This window comes from Sitodiplosis mosellana, unplaced genomic scaffold, assembly GCF_009176505.1.
Source record: "Sitodiplosis mosellana isolate CC-2019 unplaced genomic scaffold, AAFC_SMos_1.0 Smas_scaffold_1, whole genome shotgun sequence".
Taxonomy (NCBI): Eukaryota; Metazoa; Arthropoda; class Insecta; order Diptera; family Cecidomyiidae; genus Sitodiplosis; species Sitodiplosis mosellana.
In genome coordinates, this window is record NW_022595244.1 from 44,620 (window position 1) to 61,852 (window position 17,233).

General features: G+C 35.8%; 2 protein-coding genes across 3 annotated transcripts in view; one reads left to right on the forward strand and one right to left on the reverse strand.

The window, feature by feature from the left end:
• The first annotated feature begins 673 nt into the window (after positions 1 to 673).
• Positions 674 to 8,638, forward strand: LOC129576539 (probable cytochrome P450 313a4). The gene is made up of 13 exons (XM_055461764.1): positions 674 to 815; positions 1,419 to 1,619; positions 2,100 to 2,340; positions 2,742 to 2,868; positions 2,974 to 3,102; positions 3,167 to 3,321; positions 3,393 to 3,661; positions 6,295 to 6,538; positions 7,207 to 7,333; positions 7,446 to 7,577; positions 7,665 to 7,821; positions 7,886 to 8,152; positions 8,251 to 8,638. Exons 1-13 carry the CDS (start codon positions 674 to 676, stop codon positions 8,415 to 8,417), a joined length of 2,358 nt encoding a protein of 785 aa, XP_055317739.1. The 3' UTR covers positions 8,418 to 8,638.
• Positions 8,639 to 9,183: 545 nt separating this feature from the next.
• Positions 9,184 to 17,233, reverse strand: part of LOC129566198 (uncharacterized) — a 35,496-nt gene continuing 27,446 nt past the window's right edge. Inside the window, exons 7-8 of one of the 2 annotated variants that reach the window (XM_055441916.1) lie at positions 11,809 to 11,945; positions 9,184 to 11,548 (exon numbers count right to left, since the gene is read on the reverse strand). In XM_055441916.1, coding sequence (XP_055297891.1) covers positions 11,394 to 11,548; positions 11,809 to 11,945 — 292 coding nt within the window. In that variant the 3' untranslated portion in view covers positions 9,184 to 11,393. The remainder of the gene's footprint in view (positions 11,549 to 11,808; positions 11,946 to 17,233) is intronic. The other variant, XM_055441925.1, reaches the window with a different exon arrangement.

Consider the following 17,233-nt stretch of genomic DNA (forward strand, 5'->3'; position numbering starts at 1 on the left):
AAATGGAACGCCTGGTTTTTTTTTCTGGATTCGTTTAAGTAAAGTTGCGATTATCTTCAATCGAATGTTCAAAATGTAATTTTTGCGTTAATTTATACGTAGCACGTACATATATTGGATTCTATTAAAATAAATGATGGATATAAATACCAAAATAATAAAATCGCTTCAGTAAAATAAATTTTATTAACTTGAGTCTTTGAATTGGCGTCGTCGAATTGGATTCACTGTTTCCAAAATAGCTCAGTATTTGAATTCGATTTAAAATCATTCGACCGCCTCCACTACGACTGGTTCATGGTCAATGTACGACGCAAAATGATATGAAATTCGCTTATAATTATTAGTTGTTTATATTTTGTGCAGCAAAAATTTACATTTTTTTTACACTCTTCCTATAATCATCCGAACTTTAAGCCATTGATCCATTCTCTATCCATATCAGATTGCAATGATAACGTATGTATACTTGTATCATTCGTGCGATTAATTTGTGTTATAAACTTATTTATTTGTTTCCAAAACAGAGATATGATGTAACGCATAGTTAAATCTGTATTTCCCATCACGCAAAATTGATTCGTCTTTTGTTACTTGAATGACTATGAAATATAAAAGATTTTTGAATTAATCTTCATTAAACCACCGGACGGGATACGTTTAGCAAGCGAAGATGTTTGTTCTCGTGTCAATTTTGGTGATTTTAGTGAGATATTTCTTATGGTTACGCCGTGATTTATACAAATTATCATGGCACTTATCTGGACCGATTGGATTGCCATTCATTGGGAACGCATTAGAAATGCGCCCAAATAGTGAGTGATTTGAAAAAAAGAAGTTCTCTTTTTATTTTGAGCAAACAGTGTGATTTCGGATGAGTTAATTTGACAGCAAACATAACCATTTTTTGATCCAATTTACTAAATGAATGAAATTGTGTCGCTGAGATTGAAAATGGCAATACAGATGTGTTTGAACTGAAGCGTAACATGAAGATCGTTATATGTTTTTTATGCTTTTCGTGAAAATGATAAGAGATAACGAAATGGTATCTTCAACAATTTTATAGAATTGGTCAAGTCCCAAAACTTTGCTGAACAGTGAACACACTAACTTATTATCTCCTATCCCTTTCGCGAAAAACACAAAAAACCACATTCGAAATTCATATTTTTCATATTGCGATTCTATTGAAGTGGCGATTCATGTAACGCTTTTAGGAAACAAATTTCATGTTGCGCTTCAGTTCAAACACTCCTGTAATCCCATTTTTATTATTATCAACGACACAATTCGTCTATGTTCATTTGATTGAAGTTGGGAAGAGAAATTAATTGATACTATTCTTATTCGTTACATTTTATTTACCATATTTTTTCCACTCAAATTATATTTTTGTTGTTCATTTTTTCTTCAAGAAATTCATTCGTTTCTCGATCGAATATCTAAAACATATGAAAGTCCGATGCGATTATGGTTGGGGCCAATTTTGGCGGTTTTTATTGCTGATGCAGACAACGTTGAAATTTTAATGAAATCCAAAGATTGTCTGAGTAAACCACCTGTTTACAAAATGATCCGAGATGGGCTCAGCGTAGATGGTCTATTCACCTTGAAAGGTATTATCATTCAACATAGTGAACAGTCACGAAAAAAATCATTAAAAGCAATTACGTTTCATTCTAAGTGAGCAGTCTTTGTGAATATTTATCAAACCGAAAAATGAACGATTTTATCGATAGACTAGATGAAAATAATGTTGGTTTATGCGTAAAATATATGTCAAGTTCAATATCTGTTTACATTACACAGCAAAAATTTATTTGGAAACAGAATGATTGTCGAAAATTGAATGAATATCGTAGAGCTACGTATTTTCAAACTGGGCACTTCTCTTTGCAATTTTATTATTAGCTTTCGCTCCAGCATAAGAGCTGGTTATTGTACATTTGTTTTTAAATTCATTAAATCTGTCTAACTCTATGACTGTATTCGTTTCATTCGGTGAACTCATTAAGTCATTTCAATTTATTATGATAAATACTTTTCTTTGATTGTTCGTAAATTGGTACTTAATCATAACAATTACTTTTCAACAGCGGAAGAGTGGAAAGTGCACCGACGACTCGTTAGCCCAACGATCAATTCAACCAGTGTAAATGCACATTTACCGGTTTTCAATGAGAATATTCGAAAAATCGTTCATAATCTGCCCACGAAGGAGTACTTTGATATTTTGCCGTCGATATCGAAATGCAAAATGACTATGTTCGTTGAAGCAGCTCTCGGCATCGATTGGGAGCCCGAAGTGAAACAACGATACTTACGACAATTCGTCGCGTACGTATCTATGCACTGCTGCTGATACTATGCGCGACCATTCAAAGCGAACTTCACATTTTCGCATAACGTTCGCACGAACAATGAGAGCAATTATTCAGCGGGAGCAATTAATTTTTATACTGGTTTTCATGCGATGAATGCTACTATAGTAACCGCTACATTCGTTGTACCGAAGTACTCCGCTACTGTTGAACTTAGTATGCATTGCAATAGGCAATTGTAATCCATTAATGATGTGCAATTATAAAAATAAAAAAGAAGAAAAAACCACATAAACTCAATCGCCGAACACTTTCCCAATGAATAATTGCGATCGATGCGGTTTTAAATTCAAACGAATCCGTTGATATTGCACTTGAACTCGTTCTAATAAGTACGTATATTGAAACATTTTTCAGAGGCGTTGAAATTGTTGCCAAACGTTCATTACAGCCGCTTTTCCACATTGATTTCATTTGGAATTTGACGGAAGGAGCCAGACGACTGCGAGAATATAATCAATATGGTCGCAAATTGTTTGAAAAAGTAAAAAAAAACTAATTCAATTCTATTTACTTTGTATGATATCTGATGAGATATCGATTTTGAGGAAAACATGAAAATGAATTCCCTGTCATCAATGATATCTAGATATTGCAAAAAGAAGCGGAGAAAGGCGGAAGCGGAACATTCATAGGAAGACTCTTCGATGTATCAAAGGGCAATCCACAATTTACCACAGAAGATATTTTTGCTGAAACGGCAACCATTCTCACTGGCGTTTGTTCAACTTCGACTCTTTCAGTTTTGGGCTTTCTCATGGAAATATTATTACAATTTATAGGCGACAGACACATCTTCTGCAGCGTCTGCGTTTGTTGCTCTAATGCTAGCACTACATCTGGAACACCAAGAAAAAGTGTTTCAGGAGATTGTAACGGTTTTACCGGATAAGAGTGCGGATTTCACGCAAACCGATCTTGAAAAGCTTGAATTTACGTAGGTTCACTTGCATAAATTCTTAGTAATAAAAATTTCTTACCTCCGTATCTGCTGTATCGTATGAACAGCGATTTGTGCATTCAGGAAACGTTACGTCTATTTCCAACGGCTCCATTAATTGGTCGCGTTGCGAGTAAACCCATTAAACTGAGTAATGGTGTCGAAGTTCCAGCAAACGTTATGTTCGTATTCGGTTTGCGTCAAATTCATATGAAAGAAAAATACTTTGGACCAACGGCCAACGTCTACGATCCATATCGATTTTTAGATGAAAATATGAAAAATTTACCTACAGCTGCTTATATTCCGTTTAGCTATGGACCTCGCAATTGCATAGGTATGGAGGCAATAAAAGAGTGATATAAAATCATTTATTAGAAAAATGTGATGATTTCCGAGTAAATTATGATGCTTACCAGGGCATTGAAGTTGCTGGCTATGTAGTGCTGCTGGTGAACAGATCTGTTTAACGGCAGCTATTGGTTGCGTGCATATTTGCTGTGACGCACGTTCGTTCATCTCCCGATTCTCACACACAGTGTTTTTCTCTTGCATTCACACGGAAAGAGAAAGAGAAGCACATACAACACACGAGATACATCGTAAGAGACGCGCGCGTGCATGCAAGCACATAGCTGCCGTTCGTGTTTCGTGTGCTTCATACGCTTCTCTTTCTGTTTTTGTGTGAATGCAAGAGACAAACACTGAAAATTTCGTCAAACGTACCAACGAACGTCAAAGCAGAATTCAAATTCAACGGTTTTCAAATCAAACACTATGCAATCGAATGTTTCCAATGTTTGTGTATTTTGAATCAAGTGCATCGATGAAAAAATGAAAAATGAGACAAATAAAAACAGAACACAAAAAATAAATTTAACATTCATTGGCTTTGTTCTTTTTCTCCTCTTCACTTGATTAAAGAAAACACAAACATTGGAAACATTCGATTGCATAGTGTTTGATTTGAAAACCGTTGAATTTGAATTCTGCTTTGACGTTCGTTGGTACGTTTGACGAAATTCGCAGTGTTTGTCTCTTGCATTCACACAGAAACAGACAGAGAAGCGTATGAAACACACGAAACACGAACGGCAGCTATGTGTGTGAAGCACGCACGCGTCTCTTACGATGCATCCCGTGTGTTGTATGTGCTTCTCTTTCTCTTTCCGTGTGAATGCAAGAGACAAACACTGTGTGTGAGAATCGAGAGATGAACGACCGCGCGTCTCCGAATATGCACGCAACCAATAGCTGCTGTTTAACAGATCTGTTCACCAGCAGCATTACATAGCCAGCAACTTCAATGCTCTGATGCTTACAACATTGGAGGAACTTTTTTCATTAATGAATGACCCGAATTCCGATCATTCAAATCTTTTTCATTAATAAATTATAGGTTACCACTATGCGAAAGCATCCGTAAAATGTTTTACCGCACATTTGGTTCGAAACTACCGTATAACAACATCTTACACACACATTGATCAACTTCAACTTGTTCAAAACGCCAGCTTCAGATTGGTTGATAAGCATATGATCAAATTGGAGGCCAGATTTTAATTCAGTTAAAAAATTGCTATATTCATAAAGCGATAAATGGTGAATGAAACAAGAAACGAAATTCATCCGGGTAAAATAAAAGGTATTATTTTGAATGGATTCTCACACTATAATTTCGGTTTAATTGGAGATGAAATGAATAAATGTCATGAATACCGTAAAATTTCCGTTTTTCATTTTGTATAAATACGACCATAATCGTTTGCACGCTAATAATATCTCGAGATTGGCGTGATATCGAGTTAGAGTAGCAATGCGACAATATTTTTTTTACAATATTATCGAGTGAATCTCAGCTACTCAGCTGCAATCAAACATGTGTTTTAAGATTGCTGAGCATCTCAGCATTTCGTAAGGCACGGATATATCCGAGCATATCGACGACGCATACTGTATAATACAGTGGCGTGTGTTGCTACGTGCAGCCGCAACGACTCGACCGAAGTGTGTTCAGTTGATGTGGTTGCACGCAGCAACAACATACACATTCCGGTCGAGTCGTTGCGGCTGCGCGTAGCAACGCACGCCACTGTATGCGTCGTCGATATGCTCGGATATATCCGTGCCTTACGAAATGCTGAGATGCTCAGCAATCTTAAAACACATGTTTGGCTGCAATTACAAAAGAATGACGTTTTCCCTGGACAAAGATTCATATTTTCCTGTGCGCGACGGCGGCGAGCTTTCACAAGAACAAATTCGATAAATGTGTTTTATTCAAATCACAAAGCATTCCAATGAATAGCTTGACTGGTGTGCGTTGTGCACAACACTTGCGTTAAAACTTGATCGCTATGTAACAATGTAGTTGCTGCGTTTAATATAGCACCTTTATACGATTTCCCTTCATTTCATTTGCAGCCCTGGCAGCAAGCAGTCAGTTCAGTTCAGACAGATTATTGCTACAACAATGCTGGTTCTCATTACAATTGTTATAGCATTAACTGTTTTCTTACTTTGGGAGCGTCGTCACTTATATCTTTTGTCATGGCAGTTGAACGGGCCCATTGCATTCCCGTTAGTAGGGAATGGATTTTCGATAGTAAATCCCCGCAGTAAGTTCCTCGAATTTCCGTACGAGTCATTTGTTTTATTGCAGCTTCATTTTTTAGAGCTATTACCTTATCTTGACAAGGTGACAACGAAATACGGAAGTCCCATCAGGCTGTGGCTTGGTCCCGAGATGGTGGTGTTTGTGTCTGATGCCGAAAATGTGGAAATTGTGCTAAAATCGAAAGAGTGTTTGAATAAACCACATAGTTTCTACAAGATAATCCGTGACGCGATGCAAGTCGATGGTTTTTTTACATTAAAAGGTGTTTGAATAGTGTTCGTTTTCCGATGAATCTTTAACCAATATACATATTTCGAAAGGAATGAAATAACAACAAATATGTGCACTTTTAGCGGAGGAATGGAAAATGCATCGTCGTCTGGTGAGTCCGTCGATAAATTTGGCCAGTGTCAGCGAACATTTGCCCATTTTCAATCGTCATATCCAGAAAGCAGTGAGTGAAATACCACCAAGCGAAGATTTTATCGATATTTTACCGTATTTGGTTACCTGCAAAATTAGCATGTTTGCTGAAGCAGCACTGGGCTCCGATATTGAGCCCAGCGTCAAACGAACGTACCTGTCAAATTTCACTGAGTAAGTTTCATCTCATTTACTTCATCTCTTCATTATTATTATGCAAATAATAATTATTCGCTAATTATTCAATCTGTACCTATCTAATGGAAATTAATAATTAACTTCTTGGAAATCTTTTATTCATCATTCCTTCTAGCTTTTTTCGCATAAATTGCATTGTTTGAATTATTTTTAGTTTCGTCGCTCGGTGCGATAAATATGTATAACACTATTCAATCTTTGAAGCTCCAATTGATATTGTAACATCAATTGAAGCTTCGAAGATTAAATTATAACTTTGCGATTATCTAATACTCGTTCTGGAATTTATCTCGAAGTTTTTATGAATTCAATTGGTGGTGAGAGTGATTGTCATCGATGCCAACCCGATTTTATAATAAATTATTAAAAGTGCTAAACTAATCATTATCAAAGAATTCATTATCATATGAGTAGTTTGGAGCGAAAATGCAATACAGAAAAGTTGCGCGGAAAAATATCGATGATGAATGAGCGGAAAAGGGATAGCTTTATAGTATACTGAATAGTAAACTATAGTGAACTATATAGCTATCTGTTTTCATTTGATATTTTTCGCTCCAAACTACTCATATAATGATCACATCAATATTTTTACCGTTCATTTCCTTTGATATGTGATCTTGAACTTGATACTTATTTTCCAGTGGCGTTGAAATTGTTGCCAAACGAGTGTTGAATCCACTGATGCACATCGATTTCATTTGGAATTTAACGGATTCGTCCCAACGTTTACGAGAGTATTCACGCTTTGGGCACGATTTATTCGGAAAAGTAATAATTTTTACCAGTGGTGGCTAATTCCTCCAATTCCACGAATATCTAATTTAATTATTCATCAATTAAATTATTTCGTTTTCGTTCCGTTCCAATTCACAATCCGCAGATTCTCAATGAAAAAGTGCACAACGGAAGTGATTCGTATTCGTTTTTAGAGCGACTATTAGATATTTCAAACGAAAACCCAAAATTCACTCATGATGACGTAATTGCCGAAACATCCACGATTTTAACGGGAGTACGATTGCATTCTATTTTCTAATTCACTGCAGATGTGCCAAGCATTGCACACTGTATTTAAAAAACGAACAATGTTAATTTTCAGGCAACTGACACATCATCGGCAGCCTCAGCGTTTGTGGCTGTATTGTTAGCATTGCACCCTGAATATCAAGAGACAGCTTTTCAGGAGATTTTAACGGTGATGCCAGATAAAAATGCTGAATTAACGCAAGCCGATTTGGATAAGCTTTTATTTACAGGTTTATTTGATTTATTAAAATAAGTCGGTTCTCGCACTGACACTTTGCTTGTTTTTTTCTCCAGATTTGTGTATTCGTGAAACATTGCGTCTATTTCCAACGGCTCCCATAATCGGTCGTATTGCAAGCAAACCCATAAAACTAAGCAATAATGTTGAAGTTCCACCGGGCGTGCCAATCATATTCGGATTACGTCAAATTCATATTCGCGAAGAATACTACGGACCAACGGCCAAACAATTCAATCCATATCGCTTTTTGGATGAAAATGTTAAAAATTTACCCGGAGGAGCCTATATTCCCTTTTCATATGGCGCTCGCAATTGCATTGGTGAACAAAATGTTTTTATTCCGTTTGAATTCACATTTCGAACGATATTTCTTGAACATATATGTTCATTGATGATGAGTTTATTGATCTGGTTTCAGGTTACTTTTATGCAAAAGTATCGGTGAAATGCTGCATTGTGCACTTGATCCGGAATTATCGACTTACAACTCACTATAAACACATGGATGAATTGATGCCCATTTTAAATACAAGCATGAGATTAGCCAATAAGCACATGGTAAAGCTGGAGCGCCGAGAATACTAACGAAGAAAGAATAAAAGAGAAATGAACGATAATCTGCACTTGCATCGATTTGTTGCATCTATGTGGTACGGGTATGTGGTATAAAGCTCAATGGCACCAATCGATTGAATTGTTTGCCTGAACACTGTCAATACAGTAGAAATGCGGTGTTTATGTGAAGTGCGGAAAAAATGTATATATATCAAGCAGTTAATCATCGATAATAACGATAATTATAATTATTGTCATAAACGACATTAGGCATTTCTCCCATAAACAAAAATAGTATTAAAATAGTTCTACCAAAGGAAATTACACAACGAAATTATGCTCAATAAAATATTCAAATACTTATAATAAAAAAAAAGTTTCTTTTCTCTTTCTCGCTTTTTCATTGAGCTTCATTTTTCATGTTTTCTTTTCGTGCTTCACATCGGTTGAATATCAAGTTGAAACGCCACCGTCCTTCAAAACAATCGACACATATTTCCGCCTTTTTTCATTCATATTTGTCGCATGCAATTAAAATTGATTGATTTATCAATTTTTCCAGCATTTTGAAAATACAACATGTAATTTTAAACAGTGTTCAAGGTATGCCTTTTAACCATAGGTGAGAAATAAGAGAAAAAAATGATTAACTTACCTCATGTTATTTTATGCTGAAGCGAAAAAGTTAAAAGGAAAGAAAAGAAGAGATAAAAATGAAAAAAAAAAACGACTATAAAACGATATTTTTTCCATTTTTTCATTTATAAATCGTTAATTTCAAAATCAATTCACAATTGTGGGCCTTAATTGTGGTATTTTCAAACTAAAATTAGGCTTAGAGTATTTTTTATCGTCAATTTGTGATATTTCTATTTATCTTAACACTGATTTCTGTTCATATTTTGAATTTTTTTCTTCTGAATTCCACGAAATGTGGTTTGAAACGTAAAGTTTGGAGACAATGGGAGCATCATGTAAGCTAGATTTTCTTAGCATCGTTCCGGGGATTGTTGTTGGATCAAACACCAAAATGTAACGTGTCCGAATTGTAAATTGTTACAAAGAGTATTTATTGGCTCCATTAAAACCAAGACTAGCCGTAAAAGCATTTCTTGGAATTCCAAACATAGGCATACCCCACTCCACACACACATACAATCGGACTCGTTATATTTTCGTATCAGTTCCTCCTGCTGGGCTGCGTAAATTGGGGTTTCGTGTTGTAATGCTACGTGATATATATGTTTAGTTTAGCATTTAGCACTAGCAAGTATGCAAGAACAATTATAACAATCTTTCTAATTAATGCTTAGATTGCGCGCATATATGTATTGTACATTTACACTGTTGATAGAGGGGTTGAGAGGAGGGGAGTGAGTATCTGCTGTTGCCAGTGTTGGCGTAATCTATATATACTAAATATGTAACGTTATATTTCTGAAAGGTCTTTTTCACAAAAAACACTGTACACTATCTGTGCTTGGTTGTTGTTGTTTTTTTATGGTTTTTTACTCTTAGATTATCATTTTATTCACAAAGGAGCATTTCCGGAGAATTTGTCAATGCAGATTGAAAAGTATGGAATATTTCTAGTTTAATCTGTTTTGTTTTTATTTCTGGGATATGCTCCGGCTGATGATATGTTGCTTCAATATCGAGAGTACACCAAAAATGGAAATGTGGCGGGTTTTTATGGCTTAAAATTTGGTGAATATTTTAGTTTTTTTTATCAACATCTGTTGAGGCTTATACACTTTCGAGCAATGTTGTTTTTGCAACCGAGATTTGGCGTGGGTAAAACTTTTGCTGTTTAATATTTTCGTAATTCATGAAAATGATCATTACATCCACAGCATTAACCAACTAATACGGTAGCGCGTGAATGTAAGTTTATATAATATTTTATGGAAAAGCAGAGGAAAAAAACCAAAACTTTTCACATAGATTATCTTTATCACCGTTGCACAGTATGTTCATTGTTTGCTCGTTACATAGTGTTATGCAAAATAGAATAGAAACATCGGAGGCGCGAACTAAAATGTTGTTCATTGAGAAAAGTGCTGAATATTCAAGTGTCATCGCCAAGTTTACGCTAGATATTGTACATTTCATTTTTTCCACCACCGCTCTTTCCGATTATAACCACACCTTTTAGCAGTTGTATGTGGTTGGTGGAGTTTATAAGACGATAATGTTTGTGGCTTGTGTTTTTGGCACGAGCCAAATCTTTTCTTCGACGGGGATAAATCCGATTATTTCATACATTTTCATTATCTAACGATCGGAAAGGCTTAAGAATTACATGCCAAAAACGGTTAATTTGATATTCCATACAGTTTCATTGGTTTGTTTTTTTATTTTGTCTTTCCGTGTTTATTTCATTTATTTCTTGATGAAATGAGAAATTCGTGGGTTTGTTTACTTGATATCGGGGATCAAAATATTGTTTTTTTCCTACATAAATTATTGACTATTCCATATTTTCGTTTATATTCTGTCCGTTTAGCGAAGCAACTTCTGAATAATGTACAAATATTTAATAATGTCATTCACATTGATACACACACATTTAAATGAATTCCCTTCATATTTCCAATTTGAAAATGAATTGTGTCACAGTATCACAATACGCTCGATTCCGTTCTCATATATAGGTCAAATAAATTCATTATTATGTACATTGGTCAATCAAAAGGTCTAATTGTAAAATGAATTAAATATAATGTTATCAATATATCATTTTAAATACTAGCCTATTCACCTAGTTGTTGAAAATGATTTTTTATCCATTTTTAATTTACTCGTTGATTCAAAATATATGCTTTGCTTGCAAACACATTAATATTTTTCCTCGTTTCTTTTTTTTTGATTATTCGACGTTTTTTTCTTCTTCTATTTTCGAAATATCGAAAATCGCATACATAATAAACGAAGTTCACCTTTCGAAAACAGGAACGGAAGTGTGGAGCGCCCATCTGACTTTTCAAATTCGATAAAATTCATCTATCAGCAGAGCGAACGTAATTCCGGTATCAAGCGATGACAGTGGCCATTTAAAATAAATATTACTGTGGGAATATAAACTCCAAGCCAATATTGCGATGCGGCCGCAAAGCGTGATGACACAGCACTTCCATGATACAATTCGGCAAGACTTTCGCCTGAGAGAGAGGGGAAACCATCGAACAAATGAAAAAATGAGAAAAAGTGAGAAATGCTCAAGTGCTGAGAAATATCTAAATAATAATGATAAATGATGGTGAATGGATGTGGTAAACGAAATAAAAATGAGACACCAAAGAAAATTGAGAATGAAAAAACCCCATCGGATGAGGAATTTTTCTTTCCATAAATGGCCAAACAAAAAATACGGAAACGAAAGGAAACCGCAGAAATGACAGAGACAAAGAGCGAAAATTACCATTTAAAACCTGAACATTTATCGTGTAAAAGTCATTTGGTCCAATGGAACACGTATAATTGCCCGTATCCGTTTTTCGTACTTTGGCTATGAATAGCGTTGAATTAGCACCGTTTTCCATTAAGTCTGTTTTGACGCTGCAGAATGTAAAAGAAAAAAGATTTATGTGTGCGAAATTCAAGCGGAGAGCGATGGAAAAAATAAAACTTCCAATTCGAATTTAATTCGCAAACGATTTCAAAGTTTTCAATCGTTTCAACAATGGCAAACTTTATACTATTTAGACCGTCATCGTTGCGGTTTTTATTTCAAGCTGTTTTGAATCGCATCACGTCGAACGTAAATTTCAAGCCAAATATTTCAGTTGGCACAGCTTGGTGATGTCGGAAATAAGTTTCCCGCCAAAAACTTTGCCCACGTTGAACGTTTCAATTAGCCTAATTAATTTAGGCACTCAACTTGTCGCTTGAGCGACCGAATCTCTCTTGATCAACCATTCGATTCGATTCACCAAATTTGTCGTTTCAATTCCGAAGCCGTGTGATGATGGGTTTGTTTTCACTTTTGTCCCTTTGTGTGCAGACATCCAGAGCCAGTCGAAAGTGAGAAATTCGTCGCTCGAACGAGCTGCTCGTTAAATCAAACAATTATCCCACGGTGTTTACGATGTTAAAATACAGCGTTTTCCACGTATGAATGATGCGATGCACGGTCGGGTTATGACACATACACGTTGTTTATACCGTTCGTTCGTCGAAAAAAGCTATCAATTTCACATTGGATATGCATTTGACTGCCGATCTTTGTTGACACAAATATTCCGAATGCCATGTTTCATTCACGCAAACACATCATTGTGTTGATCCTTTGACATCAAAAACTTAATGTGAAAACACTTTCGTAAATTTATCAATGATGCCACCCGTTGCCACCGCCAAAAATAGTTGCTGCAATAAATATCCGGTTTCTCACTAAAAAAATCATTAAGCCGAGAATAGCATGTCAAGCCATCCGCACGTTTCACTTGTTTGCAACGAAATAAGTCATTAAGATATTAGCGTTGCTTGTGCTAAATGTCAAGAGAGATGGAGCGAGAGGAGGAAGAGGAAAAATGTTGAACTATGAACTCAATAGTTGCCACCACATTGAAGCTATACACGTCCTTAAAATTGGCATCTAAAGGGTTTAAGCCGCAATTAGCACGTGAAACTACGGATATAAGGACGTGTTTATCAACTCGATTTCGGTGGAAATTTACCGACAGCTTGAAAGCTATGATGATACACTGCGAAAGAGTTTATGTCATAAGTACGGCACGTGAAACGCAAAATTTGAACGCTCAATTTGCCATTAAGCGCTCGCATATGTACTTTTGAATTACACAATGCGATTGGGTAGAAATTATTCGGATTCAACCTTGTGTGAATTCTGTGTAAAATATATACACATATAAAATGCTCTCGAAAATTATCGAGAATGTTGGCATGGATTGAGGATATTTATTAGGAATTTGAAATAAATTCAATTCAACGTAAGAGCTTATTCGATTGTATACATATTAGATATCAGAATGAGGATTTTCATCTATGCATATTCATTTCATTTGCTTAATAGGACTTTGAGTTAAATATTGAAATGTAATTTAAAGGCCCGTCAAATGAGGTATTTACATCTCATGCATTTCTAGTTACTTGGAACGATTCGTTAACAAAATGTGGCATTTGAAAACTTTGAATTAACAAATGTTGCTCATTATCAACTCACTTTCGCAATGAGCGCGGTAGATTTGAGTTATGACTTCGTATTCCAATGACATTTGGTGGTTTTGCGATCTTTGATTTTATTTCAATTCTTCAGCGGAATCTCTTCTGAATAGACTAGTTCAAGCTAAATTTAGAAATAAATGCGATAAAAGGGACAATAATATTAGACCGGAACAAATCGGCTTGGGCGTTGTCGTTTGTTCAAATATTATTGAAATAAAAAAATACATTATTTCCTTGTGTCCACAGTAGCTCTCGTTCTTTATTTGAAGTTGATTGTATGAGTGAGTAAAAAAAATAGGATATCGCAGAGAATTCATACCTTGTGTCCATATCAGTGTATTTATTATATAGCCATGAGCGAATCAATATACAGGCAAAAGATAAACGAATTCATTTTGAAATTGCTCGAATGTAAGCGTATTTATCTATTCGGCACCTTATCACTATAGTGATACCTATAGACAATGTCAAAGATGAATACAATGGCTAAGACGACGGCGCCTGTTCAGGGCGATGTTGTATTCTTTTCCAAATTTCCGATTAATCAATAAGAGGCTTGTGCAAATTGAAAGCCCAAATGTATACGAACGCGTGTTTGGATTCTAAAGGCAAAGCACAAACAATGAAAAAATGCAAAAGATTTCGAAACATATTTCGACACGTGTGTGTGTTTTGCCTATTCTATTGATTGAGCAAATATGGTTTGAGCAAATATGGTGTGAGCAAAATGAAAATGTTTTTTGTGATTTTCTAGGGGCCATTTTTTATTTCTTAAAATGGTGTAAAATCAAAAGAGGGAAATTTGGGTGAGGAAGCGCCGATTTTTTCCATCCTCTTGTCTGATCAGCATACAAATCCATATATTATCGAGTGTGTGTATTGATTATCATCATCATCATCATCACATCTGCACGTAGTATGGCCAAAAGAATTCACATGTTACCCCGTTCGCAGGCATTCGTATTCGCATTTCATTTCATTTTTTATTGTATTTTACGTTTACATCGAAAAATGGGAATTTTTCACGTCGTTTTCGTTCGGCATGTGATTATTGTTCGTTTATTACTTATGTTTATTTGTTGTTATATCGTCAATAATCGCGACTCGTTTTATTCCTTTGTTCATTTTTATCGTTCGATGCTCATTGCTCATCCATTCAAAAGTGCCATCGGTTTTTCATTCGTTTTCTCGCTTTTCTTCCTTTTATTCGTTTTCACATTGGAATTTCACCTTCGATTGTTATCGATTCTGCGAATATTGTCGCGCCGTTTTTTTTTTTGTTATTTGATTATGTTGTGCTCTTCTATGGCCTTATTATTATCGTCAAGTATTCTGGTTCGAAGATCACGTTGAATGTCAATGGAATTGCAGTAGTCAATGCGATGGGAATAATCTCTCCATCGGAATCCATAGAGAGAGGAGGACAAAGAGAGAATGATGCGAAAAAACTCCATTTTACTCTTCTGAATAATCATTTATTGATTCAATGCACGTACTATGACGACACATAACTGCATACAGCGATAATTTGTGACTACGAAATTGGTTAACTTTTCAATTCTGTGGGCGCTGCCATATTGAAAATTTATGTGCGATATGGTGCACGCACTCAATAGTTCAACTTATTTTAATAAGGAATCTCTATAGGTGGCGCTGCCACATCGTCATTGACATCGAGTCAAATATTGTCAAATATAATAACACTGTTTATATAGGCTTTTATCGCAGTACGCATAACTGCCTGCCTCATGCCCTCGTACTCGTACACTTTTTCAAGTGTGTTAGATTGGTAGAGAGCATTGCAGATCAAACCGGTGATTTTGTCAATGATTAAAGTGGGGTAGAGCAGCGAGCAGGCAGATCGATGCGATGCAGATATTTTGACGCGTTCTTTTAATGATGTAGAAAGGTCGAAGGCTGCGCATTATATCATTTTCGGCAATATTATAACTCAGATTTTGCTTCAGCTTCACTGCACATCGACGCTTTTTTTCCTGCTGCGTCGTTGCTCTTCGCCTTCTGACTCAATCTCCAGTCGACTTGCTGGTGAAACCATTGTTGAACAAGTCGAACCAAAATACACACACACACAAATAATGTCTGTGTCAAAAGTCTAAATCGATTTGTTACAATGAATATAAAAATAACCAACCAGTGGGTTACAGTCTAGATCTATTTTTAAAGTGTGGACATACTTGCACACATCACAGTAACAATGTCAATTTATGTGAAGCGGTTGGTTGGAATGCTATTTTTCCAACAGAAAATCCGAATGACATTTTAATGGAATCTGGTCCATAATGGAGTTTTGTATCCATTGGACATATTTTTTCTTTTTTGCTTATTCACTCTCGCTCGCTCTCTATCTCTCGTTTGTTTGGAATGCACTGCGTATTTTGTATGCACAATGTATATCATTTGAAGAGATTCGGCTGGGCAAGTGACAAAGTTGTAAATAAAATTAATTGTTTAGCTTTTGGAAAAGTTTTCATAACGAGCTTTTCTGAGTAAATGACAGTAAATTATTCAAAATACACACATTAGACGGAGCAGCAGCAACACCGCACGAACGTTGCACAAAGTTCAAACGAGAAATTCGATTCAATTTTCTCAAGGCCGACAATAAATTCCGTTGGCCGGCAGAGCAGAGATGAACGAATGAACACATACACACGCACGCACGAACACCCCACATATGAAATGGCTTGTTGTGCAAAGTTCTGAAAATGCAGATCAGAGGGAAACATGCAAATAAAGCAACGGGATATGTAAAGTACGAGCACATTTCAACGAGAATTTACTTTCCAAAATGAGATAGAGAGTTTACCAATTAAATGTGTTTTGTTGATTTTCGAAAATTCAGCAGAGCAACCAAACCGTAAACTTGTTTCGATCCAGCCAATCACATCGAGTCGATAGAGGAAGAGAGAGGGAGAAAGAGAATGAATGTGGAAGTGAGGACAAAAAAGAGAAGCATTCGTAATGTGTTTTTTTTTGTGTGTGTAATGAACATGTCTTTGGCCAATTTCTTCTTATGTTTCGCACTCATGTGGAAACTTGGCAATATTTTTGTTGAAAATATTTTATGGCACGTCGACGTGTAATTGAAGGACTTTAACAACAAGAATATGAACATGTCGCAACATACAAAAAGCAATAACCATTTGTGTCATAGTATTTCCGTCCCCGATTCATACACACATATACCGTATGTACGGTTTTACTATAAAACTTGTCACTTTTGTTTTGCAATCAACCCGTTCCACCCGAACACGTACCGCACAACAGCCAATGGACACAATTTCAATTTGAAAAAACTCGTTTTTTGGTTAGAACATAAAAACGAGACACAACGCTCTGAACGTAGCTTGATGTAATTTAATTCGGACAAAGCTCATTGCTCCAATGAAAATTAAGTTTGTGCTGAGGGAGATTCATTTGAAATGACGTTCATCTCCATCAACCAGTATGCTTCGCACAAGGAATCGAGAAGATCGAAAACGTGCGGTATAAACCACTTCTCATTTATTCCCAACTGGATTTTATTCAGCGGGTTTTTTTTCTTTGTTTCTATCTCGTGATTTTATGTTTTGCGCAAAATTCACCAATCTGTTTGCATTTGATAAATTGGTTGAAATTTTTATCGGATTTTTTTTTTC

Coding starts and splice junctions, on each gene's coding strand:
- LOC129576539 (XM_055461764.1), top strand. CDS start 674: ATGTTTGTTCTCGTGTCAATTTTGGTGATTTTAGTGAGATATTTCTTA. Junction 2,869..2,973: donor GTCGCAAATTGTTTGAAAAA/GTAAAAAAAAAC, acceptor AATGATATCTAG/ATATTGCAAAAAGAAGCGGA. Junction 6,539..7,206: donor TACCTGTCAAATTTCACTGA/GTAAGTTTCATC, acceptor CTTATTTTCCAG/TGGCGTTGAAATTGTTGCCA.